This window comes from Cetorhinus maximus, chromosome 1, assembly GCF_964194155.1.
Source record: "Cetorhinus maximus chromosome 1, sCetMax3.hap1.1, whole genome shotgun sequence".
Taxonomy (NCBI): Eukaryota; Metazoa; Chordata; class Chondrichthyes; order Lamniformes; family Cetorhinidae; genus Cetorhinus; species Cetorhinus maximus.
The window spans coordinates 76,933,575-76,951,631 of NC_135879.1; the positions used below are offsets into that span (position 1 = coordinate 76,933,575).

At 42.6% G+C, this 18,057-nt stretch overlaps 1 protein-coding gene across 5 annotated transcripts in view; it reads left to right on the forward strand.

Moving 5' to 3' along the window:
• The window catches only part of egf (epidermal growth factor), a 201,632-nt gene that overhangs the window by 123,043 nt on the left and 60,532 nt on the right, over positions 1-18,057 (forward strand). For all 5 annotated transcript variants that reach the window (XM_078542686.1, XM_078542712.1, XM_078542704.1 and 2 more), the window contains 4 exons: positions 1,600-1,823; positions 1,929-2,096; positions 5,599-5,745; positions 15,931-16,101. In XM_078542686.1, coding sequence (XP_078398812.1) covers positions 1,600-1,823; positions 1,929-2,096; positions 5,599-5,745; positions 15,931-16,101 — 710 coding nt within the window. The remainder of the gene's footprint in view (positions 1-1,599; positions 1,824-1,928; positions 2,097-5,598; positions 5,746-15,930; positions 16,102-18,057) is intronic.

The window sequence follows — 18,057 nt, forward strand, 5'->3', positions numbered from 1 at the left end:
ATTTAAAAGAATTTTATTCACAGCATCTTCTGAAGAATTTTTACCCTGATCTGTATTATTCCCATTATAAAGCAGTTAGTCCAATAGTGCTGTGGTAAAGTGCACTGAAGTATCATTGAGCTCTACCTACTGCAATGGACAATGGAAAATTGATCTCCTGCTCAGTGAAGTTCCCAATCTCAGGCTTGTCTCTGTAGGGACACACTGAACGTGTACTATACAAGAGAAAAATCCAGAGTACAATTATTCTCCGTTTGTTCATACATTCTCCAGTAGCATCAATGGCGGTCCAGGAACAGGTCTGCAAAAGGGCATTAAGATATTTCTTAGTCCAATAAAGGTGTTCTCAACAGGTAATGTTGAAATACTGGACAAAGAAATTTGAACCAGCTATCATCAATTTCAACCCATTGAGCTTAAAGAGGTGCTGGTCAATATGAGGTGGCAACTGGAAATAAAATAAAGACAAAAGCAAGAAAGTGACATAAAGATTACTAAACCAACAAGCTGGTAAACATAAACAGATAAAGCATCTTGTTAGCTCAGCCTGAGCACAGATCAATGAATCTCATATATCCAGGTTAATCCTTGGCTGGAAATTCACAAAGGGAGAGTGATAATTTCATGATCTCCAAAAAGGCTCTATAATAACCAATAAGAATCTCATGCGTTGAACTAGATTTTCTGTCTTGTTGCCATGCAATTTTGGGGCATTAGTTAGTCAGTCAGGAGAGAAATATGGCAAGAAGTCATTCAACTGGCTGTGGACACAATGTTCCTCACAGCTGCACTGCTGATCTTAACCATGTAGTGTGAAAGAGATGCCAGTCATGTCACAGAGGAGATCAAATTGAAAACTAATTGAGCCCAACCTCTTGCCATGTATTTTATGGCAACCAATTTAAGAACACAAGCAGGGTACTGGGAACAAGGCGGTTGTCAGTCACTTACCAGGAAACAGTGTGAGATGTGAGGAGGCACACAGGGAGGTCATTTTTATCCTCCCATACAAGATTAGTTTATCCTGTTTTCTTTGAACAGGCTGCCTAAATGAAGTGCGAAAAATAATAATAAGCACAATATTGAATAGCACCAATGATTTACAGCCTGAATTTTTGGTTTTTTTTAAAGCTAGTTCAAATAAAGTAATTTATGTGTCACAATTTTTTGTAGGTTGTGTATGCAAATTACTCACTAATTCCAATGTGCATTATGAAAATGTCGTAGTGCTCTGAAAGAAGTATTGCATTCCTGTCATCTGAGTGTGGCTAACCAGTCTATTAGTTGTTACAGATTTATTAATGCAGTACAGCACAATGCAGAAAAAATATCTATAAAAATATTATAAAATCCACATTGTTCAGGCAATGGGTTCCTTTTTTCCCTAAATTTTTGTCACCTTGGTAATAGAGACCATGAACACAAAAGTATTCCTGATACACAGGGTTTGCTAAGTTGTTATTATGCCTGATGAGCTTTTCTGTTGCTAACATATCATTTGAATACATCTGCCTCAATGATGAATGGGCAAATTTAAAACACACTGACTAAATAAAATTATTTTTTCAACTGTTTGTTATCTATTGTCATTTAATGAAGGAGACTGTTCTGGACAGACTGGGGAGATAAACCTAGAATAGAAAGTTCTTCCCTAGAAGGTGATGATCGTTTGGTTACTATCAGCACTAATCTTGTGTGGCCCAGTGGAATAACCATAGACTACATTAGAGACAAGCTTTATTGGTGTGATGCCAAAAAATCTGTTATTGAGATGTCAGATCTAGATGGGTCCAACCGTCGGACACTTGCACAGAATGAAGTAGGTGAGGTTCTTTTTTAACAAAACAAATTGTGTAGTATTTTCTCATCTACAAAGGAAAGTGAACAGTTCTTGAAGAAATAACATGCATTGTCTCCCCTCTCTGTAGGACGTCCATTCGATGTAGCAGTATTTGAAGATCATGTTTGGTTTACAGACTGGAGCAAACCTTCTCTTATGAGGGTGGATAAGTGGACAGGTCACAATAGAGTGCGGCTCCGAGGCAGTATGCTTAGACCTTCATCTGTGACTGTAGTTCATCCAATAGCTAAGCCAGGTAAATTCATTCAGCATTAATAACCTGGTGGGTGTAAATGAAAACTGTTTTAAAATACATTCCAATCAACCCTATTAGTTCAAATAGTGAGGAATATTTGAAATTAAAATTATTCATGTTGCCGTTGGCAACTTTAACCTAATCCAAAATAAAAACAGAAATACCTTGAAAAACACAGCAGGTCTGGCAGCATCGGCGGAGAAGAACAAAGTTGACGTTTTGAGTCCTCATGACCCTTCAACAGAACTAAGTAAAAGTAGGAGAGGGGTGAAATATAAGCTGGTTTAAGGTGGGTGGGGGGAGGGGGGGGTGGGGTGCGGTGGGGGGAGAAGTGTGGTGGGGGGGGTGGTTGTAGGGACAAGCAAGCAGTGATAGGAGCAGATCACCAAAAGATGTCACAGACAAAAGAACAGAGGTGTTGAAGGTGGTGATATTATCTAAAAGAATGTGCTAATTAAGAATGGATAGCAGGACACGCAAGGTACAGATAGCTCTAATGGGGGTGGGGTGAAATAAGACTAAAAGGGCATAAAAGGTACCTAATCCACTTAACCTAATCCACTTGACAGAAAACTGATGAGGCTGGGTACAACCTTGGTTTTGCATCCTGCCCAATTTTACTCTGAGTAATATTGAATGAGGTGTAAAACTGGCATACCACATGATTCTGTAGTTTCCCATCCTTTGAGTTAGATGACAGCTTTTTCCTATGTAGAAACCCCAAACAGAAGGCAGCTATTTGGCCCATTGTACTTCTGCCTTGGTAAAAACAGTGTGACTACTTTTCCAAAATAATTTGTTGTTTGTGAAGCACTTGGAATTTCCTTAGAGTATGAAAGCTGTTGGGCCGAATTTTCGTGGAGAAGGTGGGAAAGTCTAGTTGGGAAACTTCCTGACTCAGCAGACCCATCTCCTTTAAAAGGGCCCCTGCCAGGGAGGCAGCAGAGGATGGAGGCTGACCAATAACCTCCAAAGGCAAACCTGAGGTGGCAATAGAAGTGGACAGATAGCCAGGCTAGGAGGCTGGAACATCCACCTTCGTTTACTGGGATATCGGCCCAGTTTTAGTGATGACTGTCAGGCCCTCAAACCCTCGCCCCTTTCACCCTCCCATCCACACATTCCCCATACCCCCCCTTGCCCTTCTATGGCCCCTCATATCCTCCATGACCCCTCCATGCCTCCTCACACCCTGGTGTCCCCTCATACACATATGTCCCTCATAGCCTCCATCCCCCCATGGCCCCTCATATTCCCCATGCCCCTTCATTTCCTCTCATACTCCTATGTCGTCTCATACATCCCAAGCTGCCTCATATCCCCCATGCCTCCTCAAATCCTCCATTTCTCCTCCATGTTCCCCAGCATCGCACTCACCCAGTATCAACTATGGGCATACCCCAAGATATCTTTGAAATGGACATGAAAACAAATAAACTTCTAACAATCTAATCTCATTCAAACATACCATACTGAAAAAACCCTCCTTCAAAAAAAGCCATTCCAAAAAAATTTAAATCCCCCCCAAGTGTTCAATCTTTTGTAAACCAAACACACATTTATTTCATTAACCATTACAAAGACAGCTAATCCATTAATAACCACTTAAAACTATCAACCAAAATGTCCATAAAGCCCCCATTGAGATAAATGGATCTGGACCTTTCGAAGCTCAGCCAAACGTTCATAATGACCACAATTGTCATTATAAACTAATCCAACTCACAGAACAACTGAGCCTATTGAAATGGCAAAAATAGATGGCTAAGAATCTTTTTTAATCTACACCAGATGGCCTCTCAATTAAACTTGTCCAGGAGCAACTGGGGCTTTTTTTTCTCTAACTGACAGCTGCTGTTTTTTCTTCTTTTTTAAAGGACTCTGGGCATTTAAATCGCTTCAGGTTATTACACTAGTAATCCTGATCACTGCAGTAAAAACACATCTAACTTACAATAGATCATCTAACTATTGAAACTGAAAGAATAAATGTTTTACTTTTATATTTCAAAGCCTGTCAATGGAAGAATTCCAGCAGCAGGTGACTGTCTTTATTTGTTCCCCATTTGAGACGGGGGATCTCCCATGGTTTGTGCGTTCTCTGAGAGGCCGTGAACCACATCCACTTACCAAGGGGCCTGACTCCACTAAAATTGTGGTGGGATTTAAACCGCCCATCCTTGGAATGGAGCCGGTTAGGGTGGGAATTCTGTGTTTGTGTTGACTGTCCGTACCCTTATTCCTTGCCAATGAAAATTGCCAGAAGTGGGAATGGGGGCGGAAATCCTGGAATCGCCATTTTAAAGGGCTCCCGAGTTGCCCTGACTCAGCGAAAATCTGGGCCATTATATACGAAAGTTTGTTCATTCTTTTGTTCCACATTAAATTGCATACTCTAATCCTATTTTCCTGTTCTTTTCATGTACTCTTTACGCACAGAAAATGGATTGCACATTATGCTTAGGAAAAAACTTTAATAATATTTTGATAATTTCTGCTGGTAGTGGTACATGTAGAGTTGGTGACAAGGCCACTATTCAGTGTTTCTTGATCATGACCATGGTTTTTCTGCTGATTTTTCTCTTCAGTATTCATCAAGTTCTCTTGCTTGTCAAACCAGAGAGAAAGGCAGTTCAGGTGAATAGATACTGCATAGTTTTTATTTTTTGCTAATCATACAAGTACATTGTGAAACATCATTTAAAATCAAATTAATTATAAACTTTAAACTGTACCACTATTTGCAACTCAGTCAATATTGTATATTGTTAGACACATTACTATCAATAGCACTTTCAGGCAGAAATACGATTGTCAATCTAAAGTTAATGAAGTTAAAGAAAACTCCAACATTGTCAATTACATCTTTCTGTATTTGTTTGTTAGATATTTGTGCCAGAATTTGCCATAAGCAAACAAATGACACACATTGTCCTTACACTTGCACATAGATTTTCTCTGTACTCTTGCATTAGAAGTTGCTGTCAGTCAGCTATTCAAATAGCACAGTGCCCTTTTCAAGGCACCTGGGGGCTAGTATGAATAAGGCTGTGACTGTCCTTAACCCCTCAGATTTAATAATTGTGAATGAGCAAGGAAATGTCAGTTGGAATTTTGAAATCAATTTCAAATCATGTACAGAATGCAAAATAGCAAGAAAGAAAAAATGTTCAGATTAACAGGGTGAGGTAAAATAAACATAAATAAAAAAATCTCCAGCAATAATTAAAATCTGAAGGAATGAGACTCCACACTTATAAAAGTTCAATTTCAATGCCAAAGAGATAATTTGGTAGTAATTAAAATTACCATATCCACAAACACCATATTTACAATATTAGTACAAGAATTTCACATTATTCTATTAACAGGTTAAAAGAAAGATTGTTTATCTGAAATATCCCCAAGGTACCTAGATTTTAACTATAAACATGAGACTTATCAAAAAATGCTACAATTAGAGTTATGAACTGTGTACAGATTTCTTGTGCTAATACTCCAGGTGCTGATTCTTGCCTGTATAAGAATGGTGGATGTGATCAAATCTGTGAGAATAGGTTTGGAGTTCCATATTGCTTGTGCCATGATGGTTTTCAAAAGAGAACAGATGGAAAATCATGTCAGGCTATAAATCTTTCACCAACTGCAGGTAAGAAACGTTTCAATCCCAGACCTACTATCTACTAATAATTCCCTGTTTTAATCAATGTTTAATATAATAGTGACTCCTCACCTCCAGTTAACTGGCTGAAGAACACACATAACAAAGTATTTACTCTAACATCACAGTAAACAAAAGTGGCAAACAGTTTTCAAAATATTATTTCTAAATCTAGTCTACAGACCTATCTCTAAGACACGTGCTTTGAAATGTGTATATCCACCAACACTAATGGGTCTTAAAATGGATTTGTTCCCATGGTTTCCCATATAAATTTCCATTTGCTTCATTGTAAAGCAACATCAATAAGAGCAAAACATAAGAAGTTGAATAGATCCACTTACAAGCGGAATGGTTGGTCAGCACTGGAGTGCTGCTTTGGGCTTTAGTAGAGTGCTTAAGTTGGAGTTTGGTGTCTGAGGGAATTTAAGGGTTAATTTCTATCTAAAGTCTAGTCTTTCTTTAATTTAGTAATTAACTAAAAGTTGCTGTTTGGATTGGAAGAAGGTGAGTTTTAGGCCAGCTTTAAAACAGGGTTTATACAGGCTCTGCTTGCAGCTACAACTAGTTAATTAGTTAACTGGCTAGATTCAGAGAGTATAAAAACAGGCCATCTTACAGTGCTGACTTTGTCTGCATTGGAGTGCTGCCTTGGGCTGCAGTAGAGTGCTTAAGTTGGAGTTTGGTGACTGAGGGAGATCGGTGAGGAGGGAACGAGGTGATCCTTTGAGTATCCTGAGTACGGTTGGGTAAGTATTCACTATTTTTATCGCTTATAGTTTTTAAGGTCTTATTTTGTGGTTCATGGTTTCTAAGGGCTATATTCTGTAACAATGAGGAGCAGGGAAGTAGGGCCCTAGATTATTGATATCATTTGATATTAAGTATCTTCCAAAAGGTTTAATTTAAAGGGGTAAGTCATGGCAGGAGGGCTCAAAGCTGTGGTGTGCTCCTCCTGCTCTATGTGGGAAGCTGAGAACATTTCCAGTGCCCAGGACCAGCATGTGTGTGGGAAGCGTCTCCAGCTGCAGCTCCTGGAAGCCTGGGTTTCGGAACTGGACCAGCGGCTGGGGACACAGTGGAGCATCCGCGAGGCAGAGAGTATCGTGGATAGCACATTATAGAGAGATGGTCACACTGCATGGTAAGAGTCCATAGTCAGGAAGGGAATGGGTGACCACCAGGCAGAACAAGAGGACTAGGCAGGCAGTGCAGGAATCTCCTGTGGCTATTCCCCTGCAAAGCAGATATACCGCTTTGGATACTGTTGGGGGAATGGCCTCTCAGGGGAAAGCAGCAACAGCCAAATTTGTTGTACCACGGTTGGCTCTGCTACACAGGAGAGGAGTAAAAAATGTGGGAATGCAATAGTTATACGGGATTCAATTGTAAGAGGAATAGATAGGCATTCCTGTGGCCACAAACAAGACTCCAGGATGGTATGTTGCCTCCCTGGTGCTAGGGTCAAGGATGTCTTAGAGCGACTACAGGACATTCTGATGGGTGAGGGTGAACAGCCAGTGGTCATGGTACACATTGGTACAAACGACATAGGTTAAAAAAAGGGTTGAGGTCCTAAAAGCAGAATATAGGGAGTTAGGAAGTAAGTTGAAAAGTAGGACCTCAAAGGTAGTGATCTCAGGATTACTACCAGTGCCATGTGCTAGTCAGAGTAGAAATAGTAGGATATATCGGATGAATATGTGGCTGAAGAGATGGTGTGGAGGGGAGGGTTTCAGATTCCTGGGACATTGGGACCAGTTCTGGGGGAGGTGGGACCAGTACAAACTGGACAGGTTACACCTGGGCAGGACCGGGACTGATGTCCTAGGGGGAATATTTGCTAGAGTGGTTGGGGAGGGTTTAAACTAAAATGACAAGAGGATGGGAACCTATGCAAGGAGCCAGAGGAGGGGGAAATCAAGGACAAGAACAAAAGACAGAAAGGGGAATAAGAAAAGTGATAGGCAGAGAAATCAAGGGCAAGAATCAAACAGGGCGTCAGTGAAAAATATTGGGAACGGGACAAGTAATGTTAAAAAGACAAGCCTTAAGGCTTTGTGCCTTAACACGAGGAGCATTCGCAAGAAAGTGGATGAATTAACCGCGCAAATAGATGTAAACAGGTATGATTTAGTCGGGATTGCGGAGACATGGCTGCAGGGTGACCGGGGATGGGAACTGAACATCCAGGGGTATTCAGTATTTAGGAAGGACAGACAAAAATGAAAAGGCGGTGGAGTTGCATTGCTGGTTAAAGAAGAAATTAACGCAATAGTGAGGAAAGATATTGAGCAGAATTTTGCTCTTGGTGGGTGGGTGGGCGGACGGCCGACCCCCGGCGCTGAAACAGGGACCACCGCCATTTTGAGTGGGCGGGCCAATTAAGGCCCACCCAGCGGCCTTCCTGTGCAGGGGGAGAGGGATTCCCCATCTGTCAAAGTGCGCTCTTTCGTGCATGCGTGCGAAAGAGAGCACTGCTCCCTGAGACCAAGTGCTGTCTCAGGGAGATTACTGACAGGTAAAGAAACTCCAAAAATAGTAAAATACTAAAATTATTAACATGTCCCCCTCATGTGACAATGTCACATGAAATGGGACATGTTAATAAGAAACACATAAACTTTATGAAACTTTTTAAAAACGGACATGAAATCTCATCCCACCAGTGGATGAGGTTTCATGCATTATCAGGAGCCCTCTGGGGCTCCTGGCCTGCCCGCCAGCCTTAAGTTTGGACGGGCAAGGTCTTTAACAATCTTAATTAGCCTGTCAATGGCCTTAATTGGCCATTGACAGATCGGCGGGCGGACAGCTAATTTCGCTGTCCGCCCGCCTTCCTAAAAATTTAAAGGGACCGGGATGACGTTGGGGGTTCCTCCCGACATCATCCTGCGTCATTTTCCCATCGGCGAGTGGGCCCTGCCCCCAAATCGCTGACGGGAAAATCCTGGCCATTAGCTCTGACAATATGGAATCTGTATGGGTAGAGCTGAGAAACACTAAGGGGCAAAAGAAAATTGGTGGGGGTTGTATATAGACCTCCAAACTGTAGTGGTGATGTTGGGAATGGCATTGAACAGGAAATTAGAGACGCATGCAATAAAGGAACATCTGTAACTATGGGTGAATTTAATCTGCATATAGATATGGCAAATCAAATTAGTAATAATACCGTAGAGGAGGAGTTCCTGGAGTGTATACGGGATAGTTTTCTGGACCAATATGTTGAGGAACCAACCAGAGAACAGGCCATCCTAGACTGGGTATTGTGTAATGAGAAAGGAATAATTGGCAACCTAGTTGTGCGAGGCCCCTTGGGGATGAGCGACCATAATATGATAGAATTCTTCATCAAGATGGAGAGTGATGTAATTGATTCTGAGACTAGGGTCCTGAATCTTAATAAAGGAAACTACGACGGTATGAGGCGCGAGTTGGCTATGATGGATTGGGAAATGTTACTTAAAGGGATGACGGTGGATAGGCAATGGCAAACGTTCAAAGAGCACATGGGTGAACTGCAACAATTGTTTATTCCTGTCTGGTGCAAAAGTAAAACAGGAAAGGTGGCCAAACCATGGCTTACAAGGGAAATTAGAGATAGAATTAGATCCAAGGAAGAGGCATGCAAATTGGCCAGGAAAACAACAGACATGGGGATTGGGAGCACTTTAGAATTCAGCAAAGGAGGACCAAGGGATTGGTTAAGAATGGGGAAAATAGAGTACGAGAATAAGCTTGCGGGGAACATAAAAACCGACTGTAAAAGTTTCTATTGGTATGTGAAAAGAAAAAGATTGGTGAAGACAAATGTAGGTCCCTTACAGTCAGAAACGGGAGAATTTATAATGGGGAACAAAGAAATGGCTGACTAACTAAATACATACTTTGATTCTGTCTTCACAAAGGAGGACACAAATAACATGCCAGAAATGTCGGGGAACACAGGGTTTAGTGAGAGAGAGGAACTGAAATAAATCAGTATTAGTGGGGAGATGGTGTTGGAGAAATTAATGGGATTGAAGGCCGATAAATCCCCAGGGCCTGATAATCTACATCCCAGAGTACTTAAGCAAGTGGCCCTAGAAATAGTTGCATTGGTGGTCATCTTCCGAGATTCTATAGACTCTGGAACAGTTCCTGCAGATTGGAGGGTAGCTAATGTAACTCCACTATTTAAAAAGGGAGTTAGAAAACAGGGAATTATAGATCAGTCAGCCTGATATCGGTAGTGGGGAAAATTCTAGAATCCATTGTAAAAGATTTAATAGCTGAGCACTTGGAAAACAGTGGCAGAATCAGACAGAGTCAGCATGGATTTACGAAATGGAAATCATGCTTGACAAATCTACTGGAATTTTTCGAGAATGTATCTAATAGAGTTGATGAGAGGGTCCCAGTGGAGGTGGTTTATTCGGACTTTCAGAAGGCTCCCGACAAAGTCCCACATAAGAGATTGGCGTGTAAAATTAAAGCGCATGGGATTGTGGGTAGTGTATTGAGATGGATAGAAAACTGATTGGCAGACTGGAAACAAAAAGTAGGAATAAACGGGTCTTTTTCCGAATGGCAGGCAGTGACTAGTGGGGTACCACAGGGATCGGTGCTGGGACCCCAGCTATTCACAATGTATATTAATGATTTAGATGAGGGAACTAAATGTAATATTTCCAAATTTGCAGATGACACAAAGCTGGGTGGGAGGGTGAGCTGTGAGGAGGATGTAAGGATGTTTCAGTGGTATTTGGACAAGCTGAGTGAGTGGGCAAATGCATGGCAGGTGCAGCATAATGTGGATAAATGTGAGGTTATCCACTTTGGTAGCCAAAACAGGAAGGCAGATTATTATCTGAATGGCTATAAAGTGAGAGAGGGGAATGTACAACGAGACCTGGGTGTCTTTGTACACCAGTCGCTGATGGTAAGCATGCAGGTGCAGCAGGCAGTAAAGAAGGCAAATGGTATGTTGGCCTTCATAGCCAGAGGATTTCAGTACAGGAGCAGGGATGTCTTGCTGCAATTATACTGGGCCTTGGTGAGACCACACCTGGAATATTGTGTGCAGTTTTGGTCTCCTTATCTGAGGGAGGATGTTCTTGCTATAAAGGGAGTGCAGTGAAGGTTTACCCGACTGATTCCTGGGATGGCGGGACTGACACATGAGGAGAGATTGAGTCGGTTAGGATTATATTTGCTGGAGTTCAGAAGAATGAGGGGGGGATCTCATAGAAATCTATAAAATTCTAACAGGACTAGACAGGGTAGATGCAGGAAGGATGTTCCTGATGGTGAGGGAGTCCAGAACCAGGGGGTCACAGTCTAAGGATATGGGGTAGACCATTTAGGATTGAGATGAGGAGAAATTTCTTCACCCAGAGAGTGGTGAGCCTGTGGAATTTACTACCACAGAAAGTAGTTGAGGCCAAAACATTGTATGTTTTCAAGAAGGAGTTAGATATAGCTCTTGGGGCGAAAGGGATCAAAGGATATGGGGAGAAAGTGGGAGCAGGCTGTTGAGCTGGATGATCAGCCATGATCATAATGAATGACGGAGCAAGCTCGAGTGGCCGAATGGCCTACTCCTGCTCCTTGTTTCTATGGTGACACAGTATGCTGGAGTTGTGCTGCAGTGTCGCATACTACAGGATGGTGAGATATGATTTCCCGCCTCAGATTTCCGACATGGCAATTTCTAGATCTCAAACAACCATTACAAGATACTGTTCAGAAATCAGGAGCTGTGAAACAATTAGACCAGCAAATTGTAGCATGGAAAGAAAATGCACAAAAGGGAAGAAGAAATAAATCAGAATAACATTTCTTGGCCAGAGCGGTAGTTGCATGTCATGTTTGCTCAATTATTAAGGATGTAACAAAAGGTGCATCTTGAAACAACTGAATCAAGAGGAAGTTAAAGACCACTTCCTCTCCTTCCTACAACATAAAACATTACTGAAAATCTATGAAAGCCTTCATTCAATGATTTTGCAAAGAGTTATTGCAATGCCCTATAAATTCTACTAGATGTCTTTTGTGTCAATGGTTTCAGATGCAGACCAGAATGAAAGTAGCAACAAACTACCTCAGGATTTCCCGGTGGTCGGGCAGGCTTGGCGGGTGGGCCCGGGAGCGGCTGCAAAAGCGACCACACCCACAATCCGGGCCTGACTGCGAGTTCATGCTGATGAGCCAATTAAAGGCCCACCAGCGTTAAACACATGCTGCAGCGCTCAGCGCTGCCTGTGTGTGGAGGCGGGGAGGAGTGTGAGTGCGGACGTTCACACATGCGTGCGGGTGTGCGCAGGAAAAGCTCCCTAGGCACAGCAGGATGAAGATTTTTGTAAATAGGAAAGGTTTTAAAAATGTCAATAACATGTCCCCTCATGTGACTCTGTCACGTGAGCAGGGGCAGGTTAGAAATTAGGTTGAAAAGTGTTTAATTCCTTTTTAATGACAGATCAAAACCTCATCTCGCCCGTGGATGAGGTTTCACAAAAAATCCAAAGGCTGCTTGGCCTTTTCACCTGCCCGCCAACCGTAAGATTGGATGGGCAGCAAAAAATTTCATTTAATTAAATCTTTAATGGCCTTAATAGGCCTGCTAATTGTTGGAGGGCACGCTGCTAACTTCTACGAGTGCCCGCCGACCGAAATATTGCACGAGTGCGCGATGACTTCGGGACACTTGCCCGACGTCATCGCGTGTCATTTTACACTCGTTTAGGTCGGGCGCACACCCACCCTATGAGCGCAATATTCTGCCCCGAATACACTAATCACACATTAATAAGGCATTACATCAAATGTAATAAAACTCCAGCCTATCCAGAAGCCAGATTTTCTTCAAAAAGTGTGAAATACTGCAGACATCTGAAGGAAGAATAGAAAATGTGGGAAATACTCAGCAGGTCAGGCAGCATCTGTGGAGAAAGAAACAGAGTTAACGCCACCACCAAACACATCTTCCCCCCCACCCCACCCCTTTCAGTCCGCAAACTTGACCCTAAGCTTCTGATTTCTTATCATTTTATTACACCAACCCACTCCAACTCTGCCCTTGGCCTCCTACCAGACTCAAAATTAAGTTCAACAATTTCAGATCAGAACCACTGCCTATTTTTTTTTTCTTTTTTGTTTTCTTTGGTGGTTTGTTTTGTTTTAGATGACAGCTGTCGATTCTGCTTTTTCCTTCTCTAGAGCCATCTTTTGTTTCTTTACCTGTCCCATTACCATTTCCTTTTTGCTTTGCATCATCACCCTTTTTGTCATTTAACCTCTTTTGTACCACAATTTCTGGCTCACTCCCTCCTGCAGAATATTCTGCACCCTCCCCGTGATATCCTTTATCCTAGCACCAGAGAGGCAACGCATCACGCAGGACTCACAATGACAGTTACAGAAATGCCTTCTTGTCCCCCTAACTATGGAATCTCCTATAAGAATTGCAGCTCTACTCTTTACTGATCCCTCCATTATGGTCCTTGCCATTCGTGCTATGATCTGGACTGCACTCCCTCAAGATATCACCCCCAGAAGTCTCCAAAGCTGAATTCTGGTTTGAGATTGGCACACACCCTGAAGACTGCCACACCTCCAGTCTCGTCCTACTGTTCTGGATGCCACCCATCTACTACTGCTGAACTTTCACTGCTTGTGGATTCCCCACCTCCTGGAACATAAGATTCAAGAAACTCTCATCCTACTCTGTGTTTTGTCCAGCTGCCCCTCAAGCTCCAAAAGCCTGAGCATGAACTCAAGTAGTTTTCTACACAGTTCCTACACAGCTGTTTCCCAAGACACATTCAGTGTCCTGTAGTTCTCACAAGAATTGCAAGCACAAGGTCTCAGCTGCCCATCCATGATCTAAGCAAAAATCTCTAGAATATGGTTAGCACCTTGTTTAAACTATTAATTTTAATTCATGCCTCAAGACCTGTTCTGTGTTAATACTCATTTCATTCAGTTACAGTAATACTTACCCTATTTAAATTTTATTAATTCAGCTAAGCTGTAAATTTATTACTGTACTTTATATAGTTTCCCAGTCCTAGTTTAAAACACTGCCCTTGTTTAGAGAGAAAAAAAACCTTAAAGTTCAACAACCAATTGCATACTTGCTGACCAATAACATCACCCTTTTTTTTATTAAACACTGTGAAAGATTTGCCTTTTCCTTGCTCTGATTTACATGCCACCACTGTTGTTGCCTCAATCATGTCTGTTCTTGCCCCACTCTGATTTAACCACCACTGCTGCTGCTGCTGCCTTGTATGTGCGACTTTATCAAACACCATTTGTGTTATGAAGTTTGTTTTAAGCTAACGAAGCTCTGGCCTCTTGTACATCCCCCACTTCTTGTAATCTGCAATCAGTGGCTGTGCCTTCAGTTGCTTAGCCCCTGAGCGCTAAGAATCCCTCCTTAAACCTCTCTGCCTCTCTACCTCTCTCTCTTCCTTTGAGACACTGCTTAAAGTTTACCTTTTTGATCAATGTTTTGGCCTTCTTCTTTGGTCTTCTTCTTCTCCTCTTCTTGTTAAATTATGTCTGATAATGTCCCTGTGAAATACCTGGGGCTTGAATTATCCCCCCCATTGGGGGGGTTGTGTGGGGGCGGGCAGGAGTGAGTGCGAACCCGATTGGTGCCCCCATTTGGGGGCGCGCTGCCATTTTACATGGGAGGGCCAATTAGAGCCCACCTAGCGTGACATTCACCTGGAAACCCTGTGCGGGCAGGGGGTCTCCCTGAGTCGGGACCTGCACTCTTCTGCACATGTGTGCAAAAGAGCACAGAAATCTCGCTGAGGCACCTCCGTGTCTCAGGGAGATTAGTTTAAGCTTTTAAAAGTTAAATTCAGAGAAGAAAATATTATAAGACATGTCCCCTCATGTGACACTGTCACATGAGCTAGGGCATGTCAATGAAATTTTTCAAAAATTTTTATTGAATTTTAAAACCCTTGATGAAACCTCATCCCGCCCGTGGATGAGGCTTCATGAAAAATGCAAAGGCCACCTGGGCTCTTCGCCTACCCGCCAAACCTTAAGGTTGGACAGGCAGCTCATTTAGCTGTTTTAATTAGTTTTTAACAGGCCTTAATAGACCATCGACAATTCAGCGAACTGAAAATCTAAATGACGCGTGGTGACGTAGGGACGCATACCCGACATCACCGCGCATCATTTTACGTGTCAGCAAGCGGGCCCCGCCCCACTAGCCGACCGGAAAATTCTTCCCCTGATGATATTTTACTGCATTAGATTGCTACATAACCTTATGCTATATAACACTCATACAATGGCACTACCATCACTGAATCCCCCACCAACAGCATCCTGGGGGTTACAATTGACCAGAAACTGAACTGGACTAGCCATATAAATACTGTGACTACAAGAGCAGGTCAGAGGCTAGAAATCCTGTGGCGAGTAACTCACCTCCTGACTCCCCAAAGCCTGTCCACCATCTACAAGGCATAAGTCAGGAATATGATGGAATACTCTCCACTTGCCTGGGTGAGTACAGCTCCAACAACACTCAAGAAGCTCAACACTATCCGGGACAAAGCATCTCGCTTGGTTGGCACCCCATCCACAAACATGCACTCCCTCCACTATCGATGCACAGTGGCAGCAGTGTGTACCATCTACAAGATGTGCTGCAGGAACTCACCAAGGCTCCTTAGACAGCACCTTCCAAACCCACGACCACTACCATCTAGAAGGACAAGGGCAGCAGATGCATGGGAACACCACCACCTGCAAGTTCCCCACCAAGCCACTCACCATCCTGACTTGGAAATATATCGCAGTTCCTTCACTGTCGCTGGGTCAAAATCCAGGAACTCCCTTCCTAGCAGCACTGTGGATGTACCTACACCACATGGACTGCAGCAGTTCAAGAAGTCAGCTCACCACCACCTTCTCAATGGCAATTAGCATTGGGCAATAAATGCTGGCCCAGCCAATAACACCCAAATCCCATGAATGAATACAAAAAAAATAAATGCAAGTTGTTGTTTTGCTGATAAGAGCAGTACCGGAAGCTGAAGTTTTCACTGAAATAAAAATTGGCTGGGATTGGAAGTGAGAAGTGAAGAACAAATCGGAATCATGCTTACAATTGAATAAAGATGTTAAGCAAAGCAATTCTGATTTTTGTTATGTTGACAGGGTCCAGAATTACATCTTCCCACAAGATAAATTTGTTATCGGCCACAACATTGCGAAAGAAGAATATGTCACCCACTGAACCCAGCTCCTCCACTACCAATTTCAGTGAGGATGAGATTATTGCTGAACTCCAGACAAGATCCACGCTTGTGGCAGAGATAATGGTATCAGGTAACTGCTGCTTTAGGAAACACATTTAGAGATTGGCCAATACATAAAGCAGGCCATGATTATTGACATTTGGGGAGTTTTGAGACCAACAGTGGGAAAGCAACTATTTCAGTTTTCATATTTATCACTAAAAGCCTTGATTTGTTTTACACCACTTTGAATTGGTGAAGAACATCACCGATTTTCGAAACATTCACATGACTGTACTGGAATAAAGACTTTAATTTGTAGCATGGGAAGTGATTAGCTTTTTTGCCAGATATGTTGTTCAATTTGTTACTTGAACTACAAAACAATTTATTTAAAACTGGACTATATTCCAAAATGAACATTTAAAATGAACTCCACGTGTGTATTAGAAACTTACAGTAAACTTCTATAATTACAAATTCTTATTAATGAAATATAAAGACCTCAAAGATAAGAACAGACTAAGGGAGGCCATTCAGGCCATCTAATGTATCCTGCATAGGAAGCTAAAGTTCACCCTCCCCAGCCCCAAAATCAGAGCATCTAGCTGGTTTTCTAAAAATTCAAGAGGTTTTGCCCAGGTTGGTGGCTTTCTGCATCTGAGTCAAAATATTGTGGGCAGAATTTTTCTGCCTACCGGGCGGGCAGGCCCGACCCGATCTCTGGCGGGCGGGGAGCCGATCCCCGCTGGAGAAGCGGGCCCCGCCACCATTTAAGTTGGCGGGCCAATTAAGGCCCGCCCAGCATGACGTCCGGCGGGAAACGCTATGCGCTTCTTGTGCGGGCGGGGCGGATTCCCCAAATGCGAGAGTGCACTATTTCACGCATGCGCAGGAAAGAGCGCACATCTCCCTGAGGCTAAGTGCTGCCTCAGGGAGATTGCTGACAGCTGTATAAACTTTAAAAATTGAAAAATAATAAAATCCTTAACATGTCCCCCTCATGTGACAATGTCACCTGAGGTGGGACATGTTACTAAATTTCACTAAAACTTTAATAAACTTTTTTAAACCCTACATGAAACCTCATCCCGCCAGAGGATGAGGATTCATGTTTCTTCAGAAGCCCGCCGGGGCTCCTGGCCTGCACACCAACCTTAAGGTTGGACGGGCAGGGCCTTTAATTATTTTAATTATCCTGTCAATGGCCTCAATTGGCCATTGACAGGTCGGCGGGCACACAGCTGATCTCACTGTGCCCCCGCCTTCCTGAAAATTTAAATGGGGCGGGATGACGTTAGGGTTTCCCCCCGACATCATCCCACGTCATTTTGCCGTCGGCGAGCAGGCCCCGCCCCCTGCTCGCCGACGGCAAAATCCAGCCCTGTGGGTTCAAGCCCCACTTTAGATTTGAGCGCATAATCCAGACTGACACTCAATGCATTTCTAACAGAATGCTCACCTTGGAGATGACATCTTTCAGATGAAGCGTAATATCAAGGCAATCTCGGCGTAGTCAGGTGGACATAAAATATCCCATAACAGCATTCAAAGAACAGTCTTCCTTTAATCAACATCACTAAAAAAACTATTTTTCTAAGCTTCACTCACTTGCCGTTTCTGTGGTCTTGCAGTCTGTAATTGGCTGAAACGTGCCTACATAGCAACGTTCAATCCATTTCAAAAGAAATGCATTGGTTATTAAGAATTTTGGTACAATTTAAAGATATAATAAAGTGTTATAAAATGCAAGTCCTTATCTTCTCATAATCATATGCAGAAGACTCTTCAGGCATTGCATGAAGTGTCTTTAGACTCTCAATCCTCTTACCACTTGTCCTTGTCCTATTGTTATGATCTAACTTGAAAGAGTGCTCTGGGTCAACTTTTTCTATTCCAATTAGTGGTAGTACATAGTGTTTTAAGGTGCCCTCTCATTTCCTTCCTTTTGAGGCTGAGTTTTTCTAAGCTTTCCATATAATCCAGTGTGACACTGAGGGACAAAAACAATATGAATTCTTTTAAATGCTGATTATTTATTCATTAT